The 26,367-nt window shown below is 42.1% G+C and overlaps 2 protein-coding genes and 1 non-coding gene across 3 annotated transcripts; 2 read left to right on the forward strand and 1 right to left on the reverse strand.

Annotated features, from left to right (window-relative positions):
- Nucleotides 1–285: 285 nt before the first annotated feature.
- hmox2b (heme oxygenase 2b) lies at nt 286–6,191 on the reverse strand. The gene is made up of 6 exons (XM_061089630.1): nt 6,045–6,191; nt 4,613–4,704; nt 4,375–4,492; nt 3,767–4,258; nt 2,341–2,464; nt 286–2,253 (listed from the first exon to the last, which is right to left on the reverse strand). Exons 2-6 carry the CDS (start codon nt 4,690–4,692, stop codon nt 2,126–2,128), a joined length of 942 nt encoding a protein of 313 aa, XP_060945613.1. The 5' UTR covers nt 4,693–4,704; nt 6,045–6,191; the 3' UTR covers nt 286–2,125.
- Nucleotides 6,192–12,453: 6,262 nt separating this feature from the next.
- On the forward strand, nt 12,454–17,444 carry LOC133023268 (uncharacterized). The gene is given in 8 exon segments (XM_061090257.1): nt 12,454–12,661; nt 13,568–13,626; nt 13,977–14,634; nt 14,637–14,702; nt 14,799–14,877; nt 15,427–15,565; nt 16,556–16,698; nt 16,824–17,444. Coding segments are annotated over 8 exon segments (1,398 nt in total). The 5' UTR covers nt 12,454–12,557; the 3' UTR covers nt 16,974–17,444.
- On the forward strand, nt 12,900–12,973 carry trnat-agu (transfer RNA threonine (anticodon AGU)). The gene has a single exon. It is a non-coding gene; the product is annotated as a tRNA-Thr (tRNA).
- Nucleotides 17,445–26,367: the final 8,923 nt, after the last annotated feature.

Here is a 26,367-nt window from a genome sequence, read left to right on the forward strand (position 1 = left end):
ATAAATGTGTGGAGGTTTTATTACCTCTGCTAAGGAGGTTATGTTTTCACCTCTGATTTGTCAGTCAACACGTAATAAACTACTGGACCAACAACCACAAAACTTGGTAGAAGGAAGCTGCATGGATCAGAGATGAACCTGTACGGCTCTGTTGAGCTCTACTGAGTGCCAGTCTAGTGAATTAATCTGGAATCTTCTCTTAAAAAACAGTCTCCCCCCCCCCCACAGGGTTTGTAGTGTGAAGCTAATGAGGTGTTTCATAAAGATGTGATCGAAAACGTCAGACCAAGTGAATCCACTTTATTTCAGCATGAACAGGAAAAAAAGGAGTTTCATTTCACCGTTAGCAGCACAACATACTTCTGGATTTTCCCTCTCATACGATGAAGGTTACTCTATCTCTTCAGTTACTAATAAAGCTCTGTTCAGTTAGACACACAAAAGGATACAAGAACTGGGCTTAATGAAAATGCAAGAGAATTCAAAACCAACACAAATTAGTTCTCCCCACGTAACACTAAGTTTTAATCAACCTGCGTCCCTGAAATTCAAGTATGTGTCCCTTCTGTATTTCCAAAAAAACACTTTTAGCATTTTGACACAAAACACTGGCATGAAAATGAATTAAACATGGACACTACAGGGGTATATCAGGCAGTCCATACCCAACATACTATATTGCGATCTTTCTGCAGCAGGAACCTGAGAAACGAGAACGCATAACACATCAGTATCATTACTTAGGTTTCCATGGCTGTGACCAAACAGCTGCACTCCAGCTGTTGTCCTGAATGAGCTTTGCTAATGAAAGAATACTGCATAGTCACACGCAGTATGCGTTGAGAGCACAGCATCCTGGTTTAAATGTTACTATCAACACATCTCCTTTGGTACTCTGTGTGCAACAAGCATACAGTCAATGTCATGACGGTGTCAGGGTGAAAATTAAAATTAAGTACACTGCATAAAGTACAAGCGACACAAAAGTCTTGTACTAACAGGAGAAAACTTCCTTCAAAGTCATACACAACCAAATAGGGATGATTGGTACACAGTTGTAGAGATGGTAGATACTTGGGTATTCAAAACAAATGAGCTGTTAAAAGACCTACCTCTCACATAACTAACCGTCAAGTAGATAAACTACAGGTCTATAATTAGAAGAATGTAGATAAACCATTAATATTAGAAGAAAAAAAAATGTCCTTACACCTAAGGTTTAAACCTTAATCCTAATACAGCTTAAAAACCCAAAGCAAAGAATTAAATCATTTCAACATGCATCAGTTGACATTCAATTATCTGAAATAGTTTAAATAAAACATGCACTTGTCAAAGTGTAGGTGTGCTAGGTCTTGAAAAACAGCTTCTGATTCCTATCACCTGTCTGTGCAAATGTACTAACTTTCTGGAGGCCGAGTATGAATTACGAAATGTGAGAATGGATTTAAAAAAAAGAACTTGTGTAACAGTGTATTGTATTTTCAGATTATACTTTGAACCGTCATCAATGTGTACGGGGACGTTTACACAATACATTTAAAAAAAGCACTGTTGCATTTTGACCAAACTTGATTTCAAATTTAACTAATTTCAAAAACAAATTTGTGCTTTTCCATGCAAAGCTTCTGCATAGTATGTTTTAGCATTAATAGGTGCATGATTGTCAGCTGTAGAGCCAGTTACAGTTTATAAGTGGGTCGCATCAAAAAGTAATTTCAAGTGAAATTGAAAAAAATAATAAAATCGAAGTATTCACACAATGTGCTTCTGTGCCAATATCAGCAAACAGCTCCAGAAGGTTTTGAGGTACGACCAGATACTCTGAAGGGACATAAAATGGAGGGATGGTCCAAAGGAAGCGGAGAAACAACACATCAAGGCATAGCATGGGAGATGGATGGAGTGGATGTGCTAATAGTCCAATAAAACCAAGTATATTTCCGATCAGCTTCCCTCTTTAGCAATGTGCAATATTTAATTATCTTGGACCCCTAATGAATGTTTGTATTAAACTATGAAATGGTCTCAATCTCCTTATTCGCCTTCCCTCAATGTTTCTCCTCCCTCTCCCTCTCCCCCTCTCTCTCTCTCAGCAGCAGTAAAATGACAGGCTGGAGCGGGATCACATTAGATACCATGCAGCGAATCCAGCCAGAGCAGCAATCCAAGTCGCAAACAGAACCTGTCCCGTTGGGTGTCGGAGTATGGCCATGGCGAGTTGACCAGCATATGCCGTTCCACTCGACGCCGCTGGAAACACAAACAGAGAAAAACAAACCTTAACAACAACAACCTCACAGCAGCATGATGCACACAAAGAGAAGTATCAAAACCTACTCATTTTGGCAGCATAGTAGGGACATTTGCTGATGTCACCACCCGTGGCTCCATGCACAGGCAAGCCAGCATCTAAAACATCCTCCTGGATGTCTTTCCCCATCTCTTCCAACTCATTGAACACCTGCCAGCACAAACACACATGCATATGTATTGTTATCAATGTAGTTGCGTACTCAAAGTATCATCATCATTTACCAAACTGATATAAAAAACATCGTAAATAGTAGTGGTGGGGGAAAAAATCTATTCTGTTCAGTATCGCAATATTTTGCGCCCGCGATTATATCGATACTGTAGCACAAAGTATTGCAATATTTAAAAAAAAAAAAAAAAAAAAACAGCCCCTGGCTGGCAAAGCATAACGAGGAGAGTTTCAGAGTTTAAAAGATACCTAGTGTGTATGCGGAAAGGATGTTCTCCACTGCAGAGAACGGCCCAGAGGAGCACTTTAACATCTGAGCATGTTGACCAACTCCTTTTTCTGAACAAAAATGCCAATATTCCCAAATTAATTTAACATTTTGGGTCATGACCTTGCAGCCAACTGGACTGGACTCTAGTAGTACACCATTTTTTGATTTTTCTCAATTTGATTGAAGCTCTAGGTTACTCTTATTTATATGATTATTCTCAGGTTTATGTTACTCTGTTATGTCTGCTTTATGTTACTGTATTGTATTTAAATAATTGTAAGTTATGTGCTGGAAGCTCAGCGTTCTTGTGAGAGGTCTCTATTCAGAAAATACTTACAAAGGTCCTGTGTCCTGAATGTCCAAGGAAAAAGTTTCTGCACTTCAGTTAATGTGTAGAAGACAATGTTGTTCACAGAAGTAAATGTGACATTTGAAGTGAGTTGAGTAGTCTTATTTTCCTAATTTTTTGTAATGCCTTTGAATAATATGGGGGACATGAATCGCAATATATCACAGAATCGAATCGCAATACTTGCAGTATCGCAATATATCGCAGAATCGCAATACTATTGAATTGTCACATTTTTGCCCATTCCACCCCCTAGTAAATAGACAAAGACCAATGCAGTTAATAATCAATACAGCCACCCTCGGAAAAGGGCTGGGCGATAAAACGATAATAAACGCAAAATAACTTTTCCTCTATAGAAATATAAGACACAGTTGATACAATGTCAATAGAACTTCCATCCATGTTTTGACACACAACACAAACAGTTGCTCACAATGAGAATAGAGTCACGCCGAACCAATCATGTGGCTGGAATAGAGTTATAGTAGGAGCAGCAGCCGGCAGCAGCAGCAGCACCTACTAATGTTTGGGCTCCTGCCGCCTGATTCCTGATTCAATTACCTAATTTAACCACGTCACCATCACCACCTGGGAACAAATCACCCACCATTAGTTCCAAACAAAGCTTTTCTATTTTCTTGACCTACTTTCCTCTCACCTCCATGTTGAAGTTGAAGGCTTTCACGGCCTCCTCCACGAGCCTCTTCTTGGTTTCCATGTCTAGTTCCAGCTCATTCATTCGGCTGCGGTACAGCTGCTTGAAAGCTTTGGCACTGTGGATGGCATCAAACTGGTAGAACTCCAGGCCCTCTCCGGTGGTGGGAAGCTTCAAGGCCCTCTGCGCGACTTTCTTCAGCACCTGGCCCCCAGACAGGTCCCCCATGTAACGGGTGTAGGCGTGGGACACCAGCAGCACTGGGTCCTCCTGTCCCACTTGGTGGATACGGTCCACGTAGTGCTGGGTGGCCGGGGAGCAGCTGACCTGGCTCTGCCACTCTGGACCATAAAAATACTCCAGGTCACGGGCCAGAGCTTCATGGCGACTCAACTCTGCAGGAAAATAAAGCGGAGCGAAGTGGGGGTGATCCTTGTTCCTCTCGATCTCCTCCTCCATGGCCTTGTAGGTGAAGTAAAGAGCCACAGCGCCGAGCTGGAGAGTCAGGAGAGAACAGTTAGATATTTTGCCTTTCTCTTTAAATTGTTCTTTGAGTTCCCTTTTACTTTTTATAATTTATCTTTACACTTCCACTTTTGTCCAAAACTGACCTTGAAGAGCTCTTTGCGGATTCGTCCCTTCAGGAAATCCTTCACAAACTGGGTGTTCTCCGCCTTTTCATGGACCTCTTTGGTCCCCGCTGCCAGCACCTCAGACAGGTCTTCAGGACTGGGGAGAGGGAAATTAAAACAATAACAGGAGCTATAACATGTGTTTGACAGAAACAACCTGATTTTTCTGTAATGTTATTCCACATTGTCCTATGATAGACGGTAACACGGCATTTACCTGAGGCTGACCTCTTTGTCTTCATACACAGGCGCCGCTCCATTGGACACACTCTTTGTCTCCATACTCTCTGCTGACATTAGCTGTGTGTTCTGAGTGAAAGACATCAATGTAGCAGTATCACATTAGAAAAAATAATGGCATCAGATATATTTAAGATTCATCATATTTACTGTACATATGCGATATAATCCGAAATATATATGTACTTGACTACATTGGTACAGTTCGGATTAAGGTAAATACCATTGTACCCTGTGTAAGATTGTTTAATGTATTCTAGTTTCATTTGTTTACCGCTGTCTAAAAGTGGCCGTGATTAAATAACTCGTTACCAGAATAAACAAGGCGACAGCAGAGAGTAGTCGCTGTGGTTCTAGAGAACAGGTTTTGTACATCACAGCAACAACAACACAGGAGCCAAACATATATGATGTGAATCCCAGTAAGAACTACACTCATGGAAAAAATAACATAATGTATCCCTAAGGTTTTGTAGAAAAATAGACTGCCACAATTCTTTTAAAGTTTCCTTTTCAAAGAGATTATAATTTAAAAGGCATAGTTCACCCAAAAATTGGTGTAAATGTATTTTCAAGTAGAATATGAATGTCGGGGTTCACACACACTTGGATGACACCTCAGTTTGAAGTCATTTTCTGTTACGGTTAGAGTATTTCTACGTTTGAAGTGTCGGTCACCAGCTCTTGCAACTGTAATGGATTTGGCTGCAACGCTCTTTACCCCTGAAACTCCAAAAGTAGTGGTGGGGGAAAAAATTGATTCTGTTCAGTATCGCGATATTTTGCGCACGCGATTATATCGATACTGTAGCACAAAGTATTGCAATATTTAATATTTTTAATACTTTATTTACAATTATATATGTAACAGCCCCTGGCTGGCAAAACATGACGAGGAGAGTTTCAGAGTTTAAAAGATATCTAGTGTGTATGCTGAAAGGATGTTCTCCACTGCAGGAGATATAGTAACGGCCCAGAGGAGCACTTTAACATATGAGCATGTTGACCAACTCCTTTTTCTGAACAAAAATGCCAATATTCCTAAATTAATTTAACATTTTGGGTCATGACCTTGCAGCCAACCGGACTGGACTCTAGTAGTACACAATTTTTTTATTTTTCTCAATTTGATTGAAGCTCTAGGTTACTCTTATTTTATATTTATTCTCAGGTGACCTCTGTGAGAGGTCTCCAATTCAGAAAATAATTACAAAGGTCCTGTGTCCTGAATGTTCAAGGACAAAGTTTTTGCACTACCCTTTCTTAATTTTTGCACTTCAGTTAATGTGTAGAAGACAATGTTGTTCACAGAATTAAATGTGACATGTGAAGTGAGTTGAGCAGTCTTATTTTCCTCATTTTTCAGATAGAAAGGTTTCTTATATTCCCGAGTCTCTGTTGATCCTTACCCAGGAGGAAGCAGTGACCTAAAGAACAAAGGGGGGGGGGCTGATGTCACCCCACTCCTATTCACTGTCGCTGCTGATGATGATGATGGTGTCCAGAGAAAGTTTCCTTCTGTCAGCTGGTTGAGTTGCTTGAAACCTTCCACCTTGTTTACTCTGAAAGAGACACACAAGTTAACGAGGGATTTAAAGCTGACCCTTTGTTTACAAACGAGCACATCACAGCAGAGCAGCTCGGGCCCTCACACGCCGCCTGGTGGACGGAGCTGGTCCGAAATCTTAAGCTTGTGTATTTACTGAATTTCCCCAGCTCCTTGTGTTCTGATCACAAACATCAACTGTCACGTCGCCGCTCACTTCTGACAACAAGCTAACTTCACTAGCTAAGTTAGCTAGCGGCTGGCTAGCGCTGCAACAAGCTAACTAACTCGACTGAGGTTCCGGCGAGCGGCGTCACACTTTTGTCCCAGCGGGAACTCCGTCTGACCCCGGGTCCAGGTTCGATCCCTGCGTCGCCACATCGGGAGGTTTCACCTGTTTGTGTTGATGTTGAGCTCCACTCACCTTCACACCGACTCGGTCCTTCACTGGTCCGTCCACGACTCACAGGCTGGAGGAGGCGGATCCGTCCGACTGCGCCCCCTGTCGGCCCGGCCGCGGTCAGGCGCCGGCTCCATCCCCCTGCAGAAAGTGCTGAGGAAGCAAACAAAAACAAAAAAAACATATAGAGCAGCACAAAAGTTTGCACCTCTTGCACAACAAGGAGCAACACGGAGGCACGCAGTGTTCACAACAACATGGAGTCTATGTGTTTCTCAATCTGCGTCATTATCTGTTTTGACCTCTTCTTCTTAATGAGATAAGATAATAAGTCCTTTATTAGTCCAACAATGGGGAAAAGTCCAAAAGACATCAGCAAGCAATAAATCACATGCAATACTTTTTTTTTTTCTCATATATGTTTATTAGTTTTCCAACAGGTAATACAACACAAAACAAAACAAAAACAAGACAAACATTTGGCCCACACACATATTCAAATCCATACAGGCAGAAGATTCAGGGGTCACGTCCTATACAAGTCAGAAAAAAAATAAAAACAGATAAGTATAATAAAAGTATACAGAAAAAAAGTAAATCGATTAAATGGTAAAACAGAGTGCCTCTTTTGAGGCAGAGCATTCTGAGCTATGATACAAACCCTCTTGTGAGAATGGTGGAAACATTCAGACCAACATATGACAGAAAGGGTTCCCATGTTTTACGAAAGGCATCATCATTGCTATGAAGGTTACATGTCAAATGGTCCAACACAACACATTCAAAAACAACCCTTTGCCACTGAGCCTTAGATGGAGCTATATCTGTGATCCAATTCAAAAGAATACACTTTCTAGCACAAAAAGCAAGTGTCTGATAAAGTCTTCTTTTAAATTTGTCAGTGATGGACATGTCAGATATACCAAGTAGCAGGTATAAAGGGTTATTATTACTGTTAATAGACAGAATCTTATTAATTTCCTGCCCTATGACCTGCCAAAACTGCTGTATTTTTCTACACATGCAATACTTAAGTGAAAAGAATATAAAAAATACATATTGAAATATAGAAACATATGAAGGTAATTAAACTAGTATATATAGAGACAGGAAGACATATATGCAGTGTGAGGATATGTAGAGTGAATGGATTGCACATGAACTGTTGATATTGCACAGGCAGATGAATATAGCACGGTGAATATTGTACAGTTGAGACTTAAAGGTTTTCAAGATTCAAGACTTTATTTGTCATGTGCACAACAATTACATTCAGCAGTCGCTGGCAATGAAATACTTGGATCACAGGCTCCCTTCTAGCCATCCTCGAAAATATAACACCAGCAAAACACACACATTTATAATTATAAATTATAAAATAACATATATAATAAAATATACATCTTTATATAGATTTTTAAACTGAAATAAAGTATGTTACTACTGAGTAGACTGAATGACCGAGTGACAGATGGAGGGGTTTAGAAGTCTCATGGCCTGGGGGAAAAATCTGTCTCTGAGCCTGGTGGTTCGGGCCCAGATGCTGCGGTGCCATCAGACAGATGGCAGCAGGCAGATCAGGGTTTGACTGGGGTGATAGGGGTCTTTGATCATCGTAGGGGTCTTAACAAACTATGGAACAGCTCAATCTGTAAATATCCTCTGATGGATAATGTACATTGTTTATTTTTAAAAACATTTGCTTTCCAAACTCTAGGCACAGATTCTGAGGAAGTTTCAAAGCTGTGTCAACTTTATAAATAAAACATTATAAACTTCTTTGGCGCTCATTTTACAAAATGCATAGAAATAAAACAACACTGAAATAAAGAAGACACATTTAAGTATGTCTTCTTTCCTCAATTTATGAATTTCAAATGTTAGTGGACCGGTCATTATTTAACCTAAAGTATGCATCAACAATGTTGACAATGTCAAATTAATATTCCTTTCCTCAGTTTATACAGTCACGCTCCTTAAAAGTCGAACTTCAGTAAAGACAAAGCAATGACAGGCGTTCATTGACCTTTGACCTGGTTCAAATAAAACAGAGGAAAATATTTATTAACAACAGCTATGGATTAATGTCAACAGAAAATCAAAAAATGAAAATGTGACATTTAAAAAAACAGGTTAAATAAAACGACAGATGGCTAAAAGGTCATTTGTTTGGCGGGAAAGATTTAGAAACATATCATGTGGCAGAAATTAGAGGTCAACAGACCTATGAGATCATTTAGTAGCCTATAGCAAAGTCAACTGTCAATCTAATCTAAGATGAGATCCTGAAATTACCAAAAACACTGCTGCTCCAATTACATAAACCTAATTTCTCCCACATGATGTGTCTAAATCTTTCCTGCCAAACAAATTACCTTTTAGCACCACCCAGCCGCTGTTGCTCTCTGAGGCCCAACTGGAATTATTACAAAGTTGTTATTTTGGAAAACCACATCACAAAATTAGTGTAATCATGTAATTGTCTCTGTTATCATAGTTGTATGGTTTTGGAATAAGTATTTAACAAAGTATTGATATAAAGTGACCATTCTTTCTTTCCTTTCCTCCTTTTCAGAGGGCTACCCGAGCACAACATTGTCAAATAGGCCATTTAATTGAAATATATTCATTTTTTTGCTAATTTAAAGACCATTGTGTATGTCAATGCAATGTTTACAAATGTACAGAATTATAAGACTGCATCTTTCTTTCCGGCGTTGAATCATGGCATGCTGCTCTGGCCCTCTCTGGACAAACAACACATGCTTCCTTCTTTACAAACATGTTGTGCATGTACACCACAGATCATGGTTTCATAATGAGTTTAGCAGGTGTCATGTGTACAAATGATTCATGCAGGCTGTTCCTGATTTATCTACAAGGTGGTTGTTTGTGTTGCTTAGCTGATTGGTCCATTCGTGTTTGACTGAATGCAGTGTTTGTAGGCATATCTGAGTATGTTGTTTGAGTAAATCCATATGAGATACATAAAGAGTGTGTGTGTGTGTATGTGTATGTGTGTATGTGTGTGTGTGTGTGTGTGTGTGTGTGCGTGCATGTGTGCTTGTGTGCGTGTGTGTGTGTGTGTGTGTGCGTGTGTGTGTGTGTGTGTCAGACAATCCACAGCCTGCATTGTCAGATGCTTGGTTGCCCCCACCCACTGTGCCACTGAGCCACAGGAGGCTGGTGTGTGTGTGTGGGGGGGCAGGGAGATGAGCTAACAGGATGATTCACTTCCCTCCAGTGGGGCTGCCAAGCTGTCGCCGTCACATTATATTGCTTTAGTAGGAGCCTTGTGTGCCACTGATGCAATTCAATGAGAGGAGGGAGGACCAGGGGATTCAATACTCTCGCTCTGGGTTGATCAAATTGAAGCGAAAGCCTCTCAGATGCTAGTTAGTCCATTTATGGATAAGAGGCTCGAAAAACAATCTTTGACAACTTTCAAATATTGCCTCAAAACTACGGAATAGCGGGAGGTCTTTTTTGGGATATAGCAAATCTGTTGTTTTTGATCTATAGTTACACTATGCTACACAAAGCAGTTAAACAACATTGACTTAGCCCAAAACTAGTCATAGTCTTTCCTTTTTTTAAGCTTCACTCACAAGCAGTTGCACCAAACTGCACCTCTTCTTCTTAATAAGATAAGATAATAAGTCCTTTATTAGTCCAACAATGGGTAAAAGTCCAAAAGACATCAGCAAGCAATAAGTCACATGCAATACTTGAAAATTGAAAAGAATATAAAAAATACATATTGAAATAGAGAAACATATGAAGGTAATTAAACTAGTATATATAGTGTAAAGACAGGAAGACATATATGCAGTGTGAGGATATGTAGAGTGAATGGATTGCACATGAACTGTTGATATTGCACAGGCAGATGAATATAGCAAGGTGAATATTGTACAGTTGAGACTTAAAGGTTTTCAAGATTCAAGACTTGATTTTGATCTATAGTTACACTATGCTACACAAAGCAGTTAAACAACAATGAATTAGCCCAAAACTAATCATATTCTTTCCTTTTTTTAAGCTTCACTCACAAGCAGTTGCACCAAACTGTAAACAGGCTACTTGACTTGGCAACATGTTTACTCAATTTAATGGACGATGTGAAATGATCCACAAAGCTCTTACGGGTCATCACTCAACACTTGTGGTTTATAGATAGACTAGGTCACATTCATGAGAGCAGTACATGGAGAGATTCCCAAACAGAGGGCAAAAAGAGTAAGTGTTCTCATAGTGGTTATTGTGCAATTTGAAACATGATAATCTTAATATTATTATTGTTATCATAGTTGTTATTATTATTATTATTATTATTGTTATTATAAGTAGTAGTAGTAGTGGTAGTAGTAGTATCAGTATTATTATTAGTATGATCAGTTGTTGTTGTGGTAGTGATACTATCAATATTAGTATTGTTATTTATATTAGTAGTAGTAATGGTAGTGGTATAAGTAGTATCAATATTATTGTTGTTATTGATGTTATTACTATTAGATAGGTAGGTAGATAGATAGATGGATACTTTAATAATCCCGAGGGAAATTAAGAACATCCAGTAGCTTATACAGTTAACACTTAAACACCACACTGACATACATACATAAATCACATAGGGAGAATATATATACAGATACAGGAATGGGATGCAATGATGTGATTGTGTCAGTGTCCAGTAGGGACGTGTTCTTGTGCTGCTGGAGTGGAAAGTACAATAAAAATATATATATATCTATATATTAAACAGCAATTATACTATTATTATTAGTAGTAGTAGCAGTAGTAGTATCAATAGTATTGTTGTACAAATCTACTTCTTTATCATTGTTGTTATTGTTATTATTACTATTAGTAGTATCAATATTATTAGTGTTATTTTTTATTATTATTAGTGGTGGTATTAGTAGTATTGATATTATTATTGTTGGTATTGTTATTATAACTATTATTAGTAGTAGTGGTAGCAGTAGTATCAACTTCCTGCTGCTGTCAGACAACCAGCTGTGACCCCATTGAACACACAACACAATTCGTGCAATTTGTGCAATTTAATTTATTTATTTATTATTATTTATTTAATTATTTAATTTAATTATTTAATTGTATTGTTCAGTTGCTCTACTACTTATTATTTATATGCTTATTTGACTGTTTACTTTTTCTTTTTGCTCATTGTTGTTTTGTTTCTTACTATGTTGTTTTGCCCTTTCTTTTGCTCTTGTCTTATTAAAGGATTCTGATGATTCTGATGATTAATTTTGTTGTACAAATCTACTTCTTTATCATTGTTGTTATTATTACTATTAGTAGTATCAATATTATTATTGTTATTATTATTATTAGTGGTGGTATTAGTAGTATTGATATTATTATTGTTGTTATTGTTATTATAACTATTATTATTATTAGTAGTAGCAGTAGTAGTATTGATATTATTATTGTTGGTATTGTTATTATAACTATTATTATTAGTAGTTGTAGCAGTAGTATCAATTCATTTCGTTGTACAAATCTACTTCTTTATCATAGTATGGTCTTGTGGTCACGTGGTTGTGGCAGCTGTAAAAAAAAAAAAAAAAGGAGAAAAACACGAGGCAGCTGTGGCAGCTCTCGCGAGAACTCCATCATTTCTAAATAGATATAAAAAGTTTATTGTTTGTGCGCGTGCATGTTTTTTAAAAACCATTGCGACATTAATTCAAAAGTTAGAGGAGCGTCACAGTTATAATAACAATGTAAAACATTCATGTTGTTTTGCTCTATTCTAAACCCCGAGGAAGAAACGTGACTTCCGTATCCGTTACTTTTTTTCCCCTCGTCGTTTCTATGGAAATGCACCGACGGACCACGTGTTTCACCCACTTCCGCTCGACCCCGTGGTTTTTCTTTAAGTTGTACAATCGTTGAATCGGAGTTTAAATCGAAACTTTTAACAGTCGGTCGATCGAGTCCGTCGTCATGTCGGTGCTGTGTGTGGTTGAACAGGCGATCGAGTCCTGCAAAGCGGAACAAACCAGGATCCACGACAGCATTCAACTCTACAGGGAGTTATTACTCGGTTTGTGAGTACTATACTACACTATACTACACTGTACTACTACTTTACACTTGAGTCATCCACCACACGGTTTGAAATGAGCTACCACTTCTCATTAACGAGGACAAAAGGTAATATCATGTTTTCTTCCCTTATATGGTCTTCTTACAAAGAATAATTAAATCCGCTATAAGGCAATGCAGTGACATGGGCCCTAATGAGGTTAGATATATATTAAGATCTGTCATGCCACCGGGATAACTGGTGCTGTGGCTTAGTTGGTTAAAGCGCCTGTCTAGTAAACAGGAGATCCTGGGTTCAAATCCCAGCAGCGCCTTTTGGTGGATGACACTGTGACAACATTTTTCACTAAAACTAATGTGTTCATCAATTCCCTTTTTAGTGAATCTCATGAGCATCAATCCTTCCTTATGTATATGTATATCAGACATACCAGGGGCTGAAAGAACAGCTAGAACAGGTGAAATGTAATGTGATCCCTGTGATTGTAGCTTACAGGGACTCAAATTACTTCTTACTCCTTACAGCCTGTAACAGCCTGTAACAGCATGTAACAGCCTGTAACAGCATGTGACCCCTGGGGTTAAACTGGGAGAGTGGATCAAGCAGATCCATGATAATACATCTGAAGCCACTGTCAAGAAAAGTGCAGTCCCAGGCTCCGATGCTGCGCCGGACCCTCAGACTCCCACGACCCCGAGCTTGAGAAAGACAAACCACCCCATGTCCCCTGGGTGGGGTGCGAAAATAATTATTTTTTATTTACTTTTAATAAGGATGTCAGAACTTGCCTATTAACACATATGTTGTGCATATTATGTTGCTGCTTATACTACCGATGCCTACGTTTGCTTAATGCGGGCCTCTCGGTTATTTTGAGTCTGTAGTCACATGAATTCTTTTTCCACAGAGCACCGCATCACACGTCGAGCCTTGAGGAGTCGGAACATTCCGATGCTGCAGCTACAGGTAAACAACAACAATGAAAACAGCAACAGAACAAAAAGGGAAAACAAGTCAACTCAAAGTCGTCACCAAGAAAAATGCAACACATGTGATACAAAATAAAATAGTATTTTTGGTTATTGTGGCCTCGTAGAAAAGATGACAGCACACGGTCACACTTCTCTCTTGAGTGCCTCCCACGTCCTTCTTGAATTCTCTACATTCACTGTGTGCCCCTAGATGACTGAATGTTTACTACTCCATGCAGATGCTTTTGATTGCATCCGAAATTATGCATCTCAAGAGAATTACTGGTTAAACAAAGGTTAAATAAGAAAACTATAACCAGGTGTTTCCTTTGGTGCCGTCCTCAGACACAGATACCTCACCGGTGGAGAAGGAAGATATAGAACTGCTTGAGCAAGCTCTGGAGAAAGCTCTTCGAATCCGCACCAGCTCAGGAGCCTCTGTAAAGGACCCAGGCGTAAACAAGCAAGCTCGGCCTCTAAAAGATGTATCGGGGTCATCTGCGTCGTTTAAAGGAGGTCGAACAACCGTCAGATCGACCTCTAAATTGGCCAGTCTCGACAGAAAAGAGCTCAAAAAACCTGGATCATCAGACTCCTCCACACAAGGCTCCAGGCCCTCAGCCAGAATCAATCCTGGAAAGTCAACAATCAAGCCAAACAATAAAAGCACAATCCAGAAGCATCCTGTCTCGTCAGCCGAGGTTCTGCATCACCAGGCAGCGAGGAAATTGCAGCAGGCCGCTTCAGCCTTGGGCAGTCGCATCTCAACCTCGCAGTCTAAAAACAGGACTATTAAAAGCAGCGTGCTGAGCGCTGGTGACCCGGGCAAAGCTGCAGCTATCTCCGCGCCTCCTTCAAATAACACACTGCCTTTTCCACACACACCCGAGGCTGCGGCTCATAGTTTGCTTGGACGCGACGGGTATGTTTTCACACAGCGGGACTTTAATAACGGTGCTTTGTCGGTCACGGACGGAACAGGTGCTCTGCTGTAATCCCTCTGTTTGCATTTGGCAGAAAAACGTCTGAGCAAATCACAAAATGGAAATCTTTAAGGAACAAGCAAAACAGGTTGGCTAAATTCGATCTGTGGATTTTATGAGAATACCACTCTTTGCTCCACAGTTTTAGTTTGGCCCTAAGTTTTCTTTTCCGGTTTATCTTGAGGTTGTGGGACAAAGTTGTCGCCCTACAGAGGAGTCCTGTGCCTGGGAGGAGTCACTTCATGGAGAGAATGAGAGAAACGGTATCCTTCCTTTTTCTAGTAGAGCCCATCACAAAGGGACAGAGACATGTTGTCCATGCCGCGTCATGTTGAGCACTCAGTTCCACACCTGCTGATCACCAATACACAACTATCAGAAATCAGTAGGTTTCTGAACAATTTTGAATATAGCACATTCTTTTATCAGCCAGAAAATGATGGACACAAAGGACATAGGTGAATAATGAATAGATAAATAAATAACTACCTGCCTTCTCATCCGACTTTAGACTGAGCTAACCCTGCCAAACTAATTTACAGATGGACACAAAAACAAATAATTGTAGAAGTACAGTAATAAATAAATAAATGTAATAATCAAAAAAATTAATAAGAAATAGTCACAAATAAATAAATACAGTTCTAAATAAACCAATGTATAATACAGACATTGCCTTATTCATAGCAAGTGTATTTATTTTTTCATTTATGTATTTAATTATTTATTTCTGGAGTTATTTATATATACATATTCTATAATTTAGAATATCCAGTGTCTCATCCATGCCAATGTTCCTTCGATCCCTCCAGTTCCCCGAGGATTCGCCGTGTGGCAGCACAGATCCGACCGGGGCCGACAAGCTGACTCATCGAGGGCTCGACCTCACACACCACTGCCGGACGAATAAGATTCTGGCCAAACCAACCCCAGAAGCCACCGTAGTAAACGGTACATGGCCTGAACCGAGTCACACAAGCATGGAGATAAAATCAGGAGTCGAGGGAATGATGAGAAATTGATTAGATTTATGACACACGTCTGTGGGTGAGAAGATGATCATTTAGGAGGAGAAACTGCACGGGGAGTTGGAAGGAAGTGAATTTATGAGAGGTATTTAAACTGATATATGAGGGTTGAGCGTTTCCCTCTGCTGCTGGTGCTCAGTGCCCTGGAGTGACCATTTGACATATTCCTGTAATTGTTGCAATAACAGTGACCACAAACACAGTACAGTTTAACTAAACAACCCCGGCTTCTGCTGCAATATCATTTATTATATTGATTATTATTGCTTTATGTACTTCAATGCAGGTTCTAGGAAAATCAAGTTCCAACAGATGACATGTCAACGTAACTTTTGCAAGGCGAGGACGTTCATGAGCCAAATCAAGAACATTATTAGAATGATTTGTTCCAAATAACACACTGAAATAACAAAGAGGAAACTTCTGGAGAAATCTCGACCCTGCGTGTGACTCATATTACCCAGCAGTCTTTTGAATGATTACTCACTCTCTCTACAGATGGTATAGTTTCCACTACCTCCACTGATACCGTTGTCATGACGCTGAATGTCCAGAAATTTTTCCATTCGCACCACTCAAATGAGTGTCTCACCTTCAGGAAAGGAGTTTTGTTTACGTTCACCAGTTATTTATTGTGATGGGTGTAGCGTGCTAATGAGCTAATGCAGCCTCCCCACATCCCGGCCTATGGAAAATGAAAACAGAGCTGCAGTGAAACCTCAGCGCCAGATCAGTACTTTCCTTGGCCTCGACAGATTCCCCCTCCCCGCGACTGTGGGCTTTTAGAGCTGTCTATCCTGACGCGGCTAGGCGAGGGCCTGGCTATTTAAAGCTGAGGCTGCAAAGCAGGAAAACGTTTTAGGGTACGGTTGCTCACGCGCACACTCTAAAAATAACTGTATTTTTTCGTCAGAGTTGGAAACACGGGATCGATGGAGGCCGGAGGGAGGTTGTCTCCCCCTGACTATAACCTACACCACGGAGGCGGAGCTGCGAGAGGTGGAGACGCTGAGGATGCGGGTGGCACTGCTGCAGCAGGAGATGAGCCTTGAGCAGGTCAGAGTTGTGTTCTCAAACCACATTTATAAACTATAAGTACATCGGATACTCGATTGTGCTCATCGTGGAGTCAATGAAGCCTAAGAAATAATGCACTGACAGACTTTTCTTCTCTGTTTCAGGCTCTGTCGGACACTCTGTCCCCTCAGCTGGTATCTATAGCACCAGGGCCGGGATGTCCCAGCGCCAGTGTGCTCAGAGACATGTACTCCCTGCTGGGTGAAGGAGGGGAGCGTTTCCCTGCCACAGTCCTGGACTGTGAGCCTGACTGACCACAGAACACACAGTAAAACACTGAGTTACCAGATCATGAGGTACTCTGTCCATTCACATTTATGTACATAAGAGACATCAAATATTATACACACCTCTGAGTATAATACAGGCCAGTGCAGTACAAGTTGGGCCATGCCACTCTGACGCTGTCAATAAAACCAGAACATACTACACATGTATAGATCACATCTTATTTTTCATATCATATCATATTTATACTTCTCTAAAATAGGATTTATTGCAGAACCAGTATTTTGATTTGCTTTAGAACATGGGAATTAAATAATGTGTGTCATTATTGTCAAGAAATGTAATTTGCTGTGACTATTTATTCAATGTCTCATTCTATCAAATAACTTGAATGTCTGAAGACTTTAATAGTTTCTAATATTTCCTTGTCTGACTGTGAAGAAGTGTACGTACAATTTTGTCACTGTCCTATTAAAATCATGTACATATCTCCAGAAGTTGAGTTGAGCTTAACACAAAAATCCCTGGTTTCAGTATTATGTATTCAACTGGTTTGTTAAGCCAGAGATAAGATAATGTATTCAGCTCGTAAACATTGAGTCCTTTCATTTATCTAAAAATATATAATCTCCTCTGGACACAGACAGCCATTGCCAGCAGGGGGCAGTCAACTGACAAAGGTGGTAACACAAGGCAGGTGACTGATATCAACCACTTGTGTTTTAATTACTGTTCGAACAAAATCAATTAATGAATCATCAGTTGGATCCAATTTGTGACCTGGAATCCCACGAGGAAATGGGACTAGTTTTCATTAGATTCTGTCTGTTGGGGACCTGCACCTCACCATATGATACATTTGATTTCAACGCTGGGCCTTTTCAATCTGGCATTTGTGACTGGCATACGTGATAAGATAGTACATATGGGACCCGCACTACGTCCCTGTGATGTGTGAAAATTGGTGGTCGTGTGATGTGAGGGTGGATGTGAGATGCTGCAGGGCTCGGAGAGGTTGAAAAGAGTCGTGCCCACAGATGACGTGTGGATGGCACACGGATTTGTGCCAGACTGGGCGACAGGTGGCGCTGGGTTCACACAGCAGGACGTGGGTGTTGGAGCCCTGCTGCACCAGCCCTCGTGCACACACACAAATCCAGGGACACACGCACACCGAAAGCTGTTGGACTCACAGAGACAATGTGCTCCGGGGCCTGGCTCTCTGCATGCTGCAAGCTGGAAATGACCTGTTTCCCTGAGGGGAGGAATAAAAAGCAGATTCTAAAAAAAAAAAAAAAAAAAAAAGACTATTCTATCCTGACATTGTCTGTGCCTCAAACAGCAGGAGGACAATAATTCAAACAACAGCTCCAGGCGTAAATGTGTCTTTGCAGGTCCTCCAGTATCTCAACACTGTTTCACCATCGGTGGGCTGCAGCCGATTGTTCTCTACATGACTGTATGTCCCTGCAGGTTTGGATCAGTGTGTGTGAGCAGAGTAAAGGAGGCAGGGATGCATCCTAGAGATCACGTCAACATTACACACAGGTTCCAGAGGGAGTTGCGCCTACGCAACTCAGCCTTCCTGTGACCTGCATGCATCAGCCTCTGCCTGGCTCTGCCTGTCACCAACAGAGCCTTTCCCCTCCCATCCCCGTGGCCTGGCCCTGCCCAGGTTAACCACGTCTCACGCCTCTGTCCCATTATTCCCACGCCTTGTTTTGTCATCGTGGCAGCTCGGCAGAAATTCTACTTTCCGTGGGAGACTCTTCGATTTCGTTTCCCTGACAGTGCTGCTGTGTGTCAAACATTTCTCATACACAGACCTTCCTGCTTTCACTTACCACAACACTGGGCTCCAAGTACAAGTACAAATCCACAGAAACGGAACAGTGCCTCCAAGAATCCACTTCTCTCACGCCTAATGTGCTCTAACATCTCTTTTCTCTTGGTTCAAACCTTCACAAACACATTCCTCCCTTTCCCTCCTCTGCTCATCTACAGCTCTGTTAATTGACTGAGCTACAGCAGAGATCCTAGAGTCAGTGTGGTCTTCAGTTAGACTGCGGTTTGGGTTTATTATTTGACCCCACCACCACTCAGCCGCTCAAAGCCAGCTTCCTCTGTCAAGTTGTCTTTTCTGAGAAGGCAAAGTCTTCACCAAAGAGCACTTGTCCTGTTCCAACGGAGGCATGTGAGGCATTTAAATGAGAACACTTGTTAGCTCTTGAAATGGTAATGTGTGCCTTGTGGCCATTATAGAGGAACAATCCTTTCACCGTATCATCAGGGAAGTAACCTGTTGCCAAAATGAAGTCATGTCAGTGTTTTATAAATTCTAACGAACCTTTTAAAACCCAAAACTATTCAGCATCACATCATCACAATTTTCAATTTGCGAATAAGCTTTGAGAAAAGGAAGTGTTGCCATAGTAAATCTGCTAATGCCTGCAGATAAAAACAGACATTCGGCTGTGTACACACCTTTATCTTTCCCCGGCGGCTCTTCTCAGATGTAGAGGAGTAAGATTAGTGAGTTCAGGGAGAGCGAGCTTTCATGATTGATTTTCTACGATCATACCGGGGGGATTAACTTGGTCGCCTTCCATTCAGAAAGGACTGGCACCAGCAGTGGGTGTGTGTGTGTGTGGGTGGGTGGGAAATGTGTGGGGGCCACTTGTGTATTTTTACACGAGGGTCTTCTGTCACGTAGGGGGGGGGGGGGGGAATGCTCATTAGTGTATTTACAGTTTTATTACAGAGGCAGCACATATGCATTATTCTCCTCTGCAAACCAGTGGCTTCGGTGCGTGTACGGAAAACGTGTGTGGGTGGTCCGAGGATTTCTGTTTCTGCTGACTTGGCGTGGTGCAACAGTTCCTGTGTAGTTGCCATATGGACGTGACACCTATGTGAAGTTGCAGTGCAGGGTGAGATGCCTCCTGCTCTCATTAAATGTTCAGGAAGAACTGAGTTCCAGTCTGGAATATTGAGGGATCCCCCTTTATCCCCTCATTCCCAAGAGGCAGCGGGTCTCTGTGTTCCCCAGGGGAGGCTTCTATACGGGAGGAAAACAAAAAATAAATTGCAATTGAGAGGCAGTGATGGGGAGATGAAGACAAGGGGGAGCATTTTACTCCCCTCCCCCTTCCTGTGCTTCATCAACCCCTTTGATCAACCGCTATTCTCTGCGCTTCAGTGTCGGACGTCACACAGGAGAAGACCAATCGCAGCGTTTGGACTTCCCCATTTCTCCTTCCCCAGCTCCACCCCCTCCGGTCCTTTATATATCCCCCATCACTACATTCAGCAGAGTGTACAATGTGCTGCCAGAGAGCCAGCAGGCAGCGTACAGAGAAAGAGCCACAGAGGGAGGGAGAGAAGGGGAAAGTGTGAGTGGATTTCCGCGCTGACTCAGACGCCTTCATCTGACACACTCCAGCCATTCCCGCTCCAGTCATTTCTCCGGTTTCACGTAGACCTCCTTCTCCTCCACTCTGTCTCTGTCTCTCTCTGCTGTCTGTTTCTCCAGGCCAGACTGCAAACGGGATCCGAGAGGCCAACGCTGCAGCCGGGTCTCCGGATCCACCGGCCCTCACCATCGAGATGGGCTGCACAACGGGCCACCTGGCTTGCCAACCTCAGCCCCAGACCGGCTCCGGGCAGGACAGTCAGGCCCTGGAGGGCGGGGGGGCCAAAGTCCCGGACGTGCTGTCCTCTCTGGAGCGTCTGTCCCAGGCCACCGGAGGCATGGAGAAGTCCTGGTACCGCTGCATCTTTCCCTTCGGAATCATCTCCCTGGTGATCGGCGTGGCAGGAACGGGGGTGACTTACACCTACAATGACCTGCCTCAGACCAAAGTGGTGTCTGTGGTGCTACTTGTCATGGGTGTTCTGTTGTTGCTGATGGCCACTGCCTGTTGGACTGCCCATAACAAAAAGAGGAGGAAAAAGAAAGAAGGAGGGTCATTCACCTCTGAGCAGTGTCCCCTGTGAAGCACATGGGGAAAACACTTATAGGAGCTCGAAAGCAGAGACATACCCAAGGCTGGGAGCTCATGGGTTGGCTTGAGAAGCAGCCACTTCACCTCCACCCTGTCACAAACCCCCTCCATTCCTTTTTACAGAGTTTGGCTCAGCTCATACTGGAGAGAAGTTGGACTGAGAGATCATACAAACGTGGAAGGACAGATAGACAGGGCGCTGAGGATCTGTTTAGTCTGTAAGGTTTGGACCATTCTGGCTCGGCAATGAGGGATCACCAGTGCCTCACACGCTCTTTTATCATCAGACAGCAGGTGTCCAGTGTCAAAACAACCTCAGAGGAGACACACACAAATATGCAGTGCACACTGCGTGCATATTTACACGCACAGATACATGGCCCTTGCGATCCTTACTCACATATGCGGGTAGCAGTCACAGTGGGAGCTCGCGCCGACACCCAACACGCTATGCAGAGCTGCTGCCGGAGTCAGTGCTGGCGTCACTAGGCACGTCAGTCGCAACATTCCTCCGGCGAGGACAGGTGACTCTCCAAGAGGCCAGAAGTGGGCCAAAGACGGCAACTTGATACCCAGCCGAAAGAGCAGCGCACCCGCGTCAGGGGCCAGCGTCATTCACTCGTCCTGTGACACCGCAGCAATGTGTTGGGGGCTTTTTTTACGCAATGGGAGAGTGGAACTTGAGTCCAGCAGGATCTTGCTGGCATCTGCGTGGACGAGGAGCCGGAGAGGCCCGAGGACCTACTGGGGAAGTGGAGGTTTTGTTTTGTCTGTTCCTCAAGTAAAGATTCTGTTGAAACTGAAAGACTGTTGGACCTCGAACCTCGAACCTCACTGCGAAGGAAACAAAAAGATTCGCACAATAATGGCCAAGTCCATGCCAAGCAAGAGCAAGAACTTTTATTAAAGCAACGTACTCTGAAAGGCCTTTTGTAGCTTCAGCTCCACGTGTGTGTGGCCCTGGGTGACTGTTTGCCCTCCTGCCAGGCTCGTGTCTACGTGGGGCACCCCAACTCCACATAGGGCAGACAAGGATTATTGAAGGACACTGCCTGAGGGGACATGCCACACTAGGGACACTTTGACTGATCCTGCTCCCATATGGCCCCTCCCGCTTAGTGCCTTGAGCAAGCACTCATGGAAAAAGGCTCTGTCGCATTTCCCTTTTTCCATCTGAACTCCTGAGAATGCCCCCCCCCCCTGTCTCTCTGTACCCCAACAGCACTCTCTCCATCCATCTCCTTTACTCCATCCCCAATTAATTATTAATCCATCTCCTGTCTCCATCACGATAAAGCCCAGGAGAAAATGTCGATAGCCTTTTGACACAGAAACGATGACACACACACACACACACACTTGTAAGCCCCACTGTCTTTCTTTTTGTTTTTTTTTCTCTCTGCGCCAAAGAAAATTGATCATAATTGATTGAGTCAGCTGCAAATCCCTTTGTTAGTCTAAAAATATGGTACAAGCCTTTTTCTCCTTTCAATACGGATTCCCGTTTCTGCGCTCTGCGACTCTGGGGGTTTCCCTTTCCTACGCTTTCTCTCTCAGAGAGAGGCGGTGAATGTAGCCGGGCTCGGCTCCCCATCTGTGAATAGGTGCTCTCTGTTGACGTGCGGTCTCACAGGATGAGACACACAATGGCATTATATCCCTGTCGTAAACTTGCTGGTTTCTGTCAGTGAATGTAACGTGTGATTTAAACGCAAATCATGGAAGGAGACGGTGCGATGTACAGAATGTATCGAGTCTGAGAGGAGTCAGTGCCGGTGGTCTCCATGTGAAGGACTGTACTCACACTCTTCAGAATAATGATCGATCAACTGCTTCATTGATTCTGACCACCAGACTGGTGGCGCTTGTTGTGTAAAATGTGTCTATGCATTCAGTGTGAGCAGTTAACACACAATGCCAAAGACTGTTATGAAGGCCAGCTTGGCAATTATAAGGCTGCAATTGCCTGCCTGCTTGAATAGGCATGCAGTGGAGCAGTCCACTCTCTCTCACACCTTTTTTTAGAGTGCACTTATGACCTGCTGTATACTTATCATCAGCCATTCTCTGTATAGTCAATGGGGAGAAGGACGAAATAACGAGGTTGTTGTGTACAGGCAGACCCGGGAGCTTGTTCTTTATACTATTATCTGGGAGTGGGGAGTCATCCTCGTCGTTAAATTGGGGTCAGCCATCCTGAACAGAGCAGTTTCATGTGAAAATGCTGTTCACACATTAGGCCTTAGGGAGCCTTTTTCTATAGGATCAAAAAAGACATGACATAGATCGGCCTGTATTTGCAAGCACTTTTGTTTAAGGTAGACAACAAAGGAAATGCTTATAAAGAGTATAAATCAGTTTGGTTTTTCAAGCTCGGTGTGGTGAGATCCTCTGAACAGTGAGACATACATTAAATTAGATTATCACAATGACTGCGTCACTGGGTCACTTCTCTATCTCCCGGCCTCCCGGTCTGTTTCCGCTCACTCCACACCGAGGGATCACCACGCTCCACAATGTTTAAGTTCAAGATCAATAATGTGCAGTGTTTAAGAAGGTAGATGGACGAGTTGTCGATGTGACTGTTCCTCTGTCTTTAGGTTGTATTGCCTCTGTTACAGCGGATTAGCCCAGTGCTTGGTGTGTTTTTTTCTTTTCTCAGAGATGTATTGTAGCCCAGTGATCAAACGGCCCAGAGAACAAACGAGAGGGAGAAACGAGACAAGGAAGACGCACACACACACACACACACACTTTTGCTTGGGCTCGAGTATCAATGCAATTGTCACATGTATAAGTACACACGTAGTACATCGTGGTTGCATTATTGTGCCTGCTATTTTTTTTTGTGCCAGTGTTTCATCACAAAAAATATATGGCACGTGACCAGATCTTTTTTTTCTGTTTGTTTAGAGATGTGAAGTGATTTCCCTTCTGCCTTCTGAAAAATATAAAAAGGGAAAATCTACCTCTGTGCTGCGGGGGAAACACAGTATGTCCCTCACCCAGTAGACAGCCATGTTGTCTTGCCTATATGCTGTTTGTCACTCTCGTGGGTGACACACGAAACACGTCCGTTTGTGAGCCCTCTAATATTTGGTGCTGTATATATGACTATTTTATATTTGTACTGTAATATTTCTACTCACATGTACATTTTAACTGTTGTATTAAATAAATGTTACGTGAACACCTCAGTCTGTGATGCTCTAGTTTGTATCTACTTTTCTTTGGGAATGATGCTTTATCTCGACAGACCTGGAGAGAACTCCATCCGGCTAAATATACAGGAGACAGATGAATGGCATGCAGATTTTTTATTAGGATTATCACTGTACTACCATTAACATTGAACATTAACTTGGTGGACTAGACCACCTGAGCTTCCCCTGTGCTTGAAATTTCGAAGCTGTATATAGACACATTGCCATGTGTTGCCCTGCCAGCTTGGATGACTTGGTCAGAGACGTGTGGGATACTTTGGTTGTTATGGTAAACAGACTGGTCGCTACCAAGCAGAATGAATGTCACCCCCTACTGGCAAAAATGATAAAGATATTCTGCATCAGACAGAAACTGGGGGAACTGGGTTGTTTTTCCAGTTGCACTAGTATATTTTCTGTCTAGAAACACTTTTCATCAGCGACGGGTAACTGTGCTGGGAAATCACTATGGGTGTGGGGGGAAGAGTGCTCGGTTCTGGATGAAGGGTGGGGAGGCCAGCGGGGTAAAGTGCAGATGGTGTGGAAGTGGGCAGTTGGATTGCTGGGGTCAGCAGAGGTTTACAGGAAACCAGATGGGAGCAACTCATCCGCTTCTCAATCTCCAGGACTTGGCTTCAGTCACAAGCTTTCAGCGCTACTTGCCTTTCCTTTTTTTTTTAAATTATTACTCTACAAAACTGGCATCAGTTTAAAAAAGCAGACCCACATGACGTCATTTGGTCTGGACTCAAACCATCTGCACTGTGGTTGAAATAAAGGATTACTCTATTTATTTTTTCACTCAAACTCCTGATCAATAGCATCTGTGCAGAAGACGGCTCAGCCTACGTGTTTGATTAGCCACGGACTGCTGTTGGCTCCAAATGAAACCTTTAGTGTAAGATCGTGTCATCGTTATGCTTAAACAACTGACGGTCCAATTAAATTACAAACAAAAATTGAATTTAGAGCAGTCACAGCGTTGGTATCTTAATAAAAACTACTGAGATGAGAAGCTGTGGTATTAAATCACAAATAACACACTGAACACTGATTATCTCTTGATGACATAATAAAGGGAACATTTTCTTTATTCCCCCGTGATTCATCCCAATCACTTCCCGTCTTCTCTTAATTTTTCATCTGCTGTCACCCTGTTTCTTTTTAAAAACATATCAGCGTTTCAGTCATCACATAACCTGATTTGCACATGTCTTGCCACTAAAAAAATCTAAAACCTATCTTTATTGACTTAAATGAAGTGTCTTGGCTGAGCTCACTAGTCTTTTACCACAAAGCCTTCGTCCTTCTGTGGATCTCAGTGTAAACCCTTAAATGAGGTGTTACAACCTCTGCTGCTGCTGCCTGCCATGCTTGTATCAACAGATTGAATCCCGTCTGCGTAGTTTTGTGACGTATGTTGCTCTAGAGTAACGTCAAGGTCATGTGGCTTCGACCAGTATCAGTTTTTGCAGTGTGAATGAAGCCTTAGTTTGCAGGATTACACAATAACTACTGGATGGATTCCCATGAACCTTGGTGGAAGGATGTGGGATGGGTCAAGGAATTATTCTTTACAGCCGTTAACATTGTGAGATAGGATCTGTTTCACTGTTTTCTCAGAGATTCATGATATTATTTGGATGAATAGTGATTTAAACATGGTTTTATAAGGTGACTGTTAGACCTTGAAAGAGGTATGAGCTCCACTGAGTGAAATTCTGTTAAAAGAAAGTAGGTCGTGCATCATAGTATCACAACAACTGGCAAAATAATGCAATGTCATTTCAATTCAAAGATAGCAAATTATAAAATACAAAACAACAATCAAGTAAAAAAAGCCAATCTTTGGGTAAACCTTTTTATAACTATTTTCATGTGATATTACTCTTTCTTTCTGGTCTTTTAAATTCTTATTTGACTATCTGGTATAATTACTGTCACGATTTTTTCTTTTATTTCTTCTTTCTCCCTCTGAAATGTAATCGTTTTTAAGGTTATTTCTAACATTTGGACCCGAGGTAGTTGATTCATGACTAGATAGAACCCTCGTGGTCAAATCAGAACTATTTATAGTGTGTTCTAATGTCTGTTTCATTAATTAATACCTCCCCACCTCAGAGGCAGCTCTTATGAAGTAAACTGCTCAGGCGGGAAGTCATCACTCTCTCATCTACTTCTCAAAACAAACTCAATGACTTCCTGTGGGAGGT

Source organism: Limanda limanda, chromosome 17, assembly GCF_963576545.1.
Source record: "Limanda limanda chromosome 17, fLimLim1.1, whole genome shotgun sequence".
Lineage (NCBI taxonomy): Eukaryota > Metazoa > Chordata > Actinopteri > Pleuronectiformes > Pleuronectidae > Limanda > Limanda limanda.

Bases quoted from the DNA above. Each gene is read 5' to 3' on its own strand.
- hmox2b (XM_061089630.1), bottom strand. From the start codon at position 4,692: ATGTCAGCAGAGAGTATGGAGACAAAGAGTGTGTCCAATGGAGCGGCG. The intron at 4,493-4,612 runs GTAAATGCCGTG...CCCTCTCCCCAG, and splicing joins GACAAAGAGGTCAGCCTCAG to TCCTGAAGACCTGTCTGAGG. The intron at 2,465-3,766 runs GTGAGAGGAAAG...TTGTGCTGGCAG, and splicing joins CCTTCAACTTCAACATGGAG to GTGTTCAATGAGTTGGAAGA.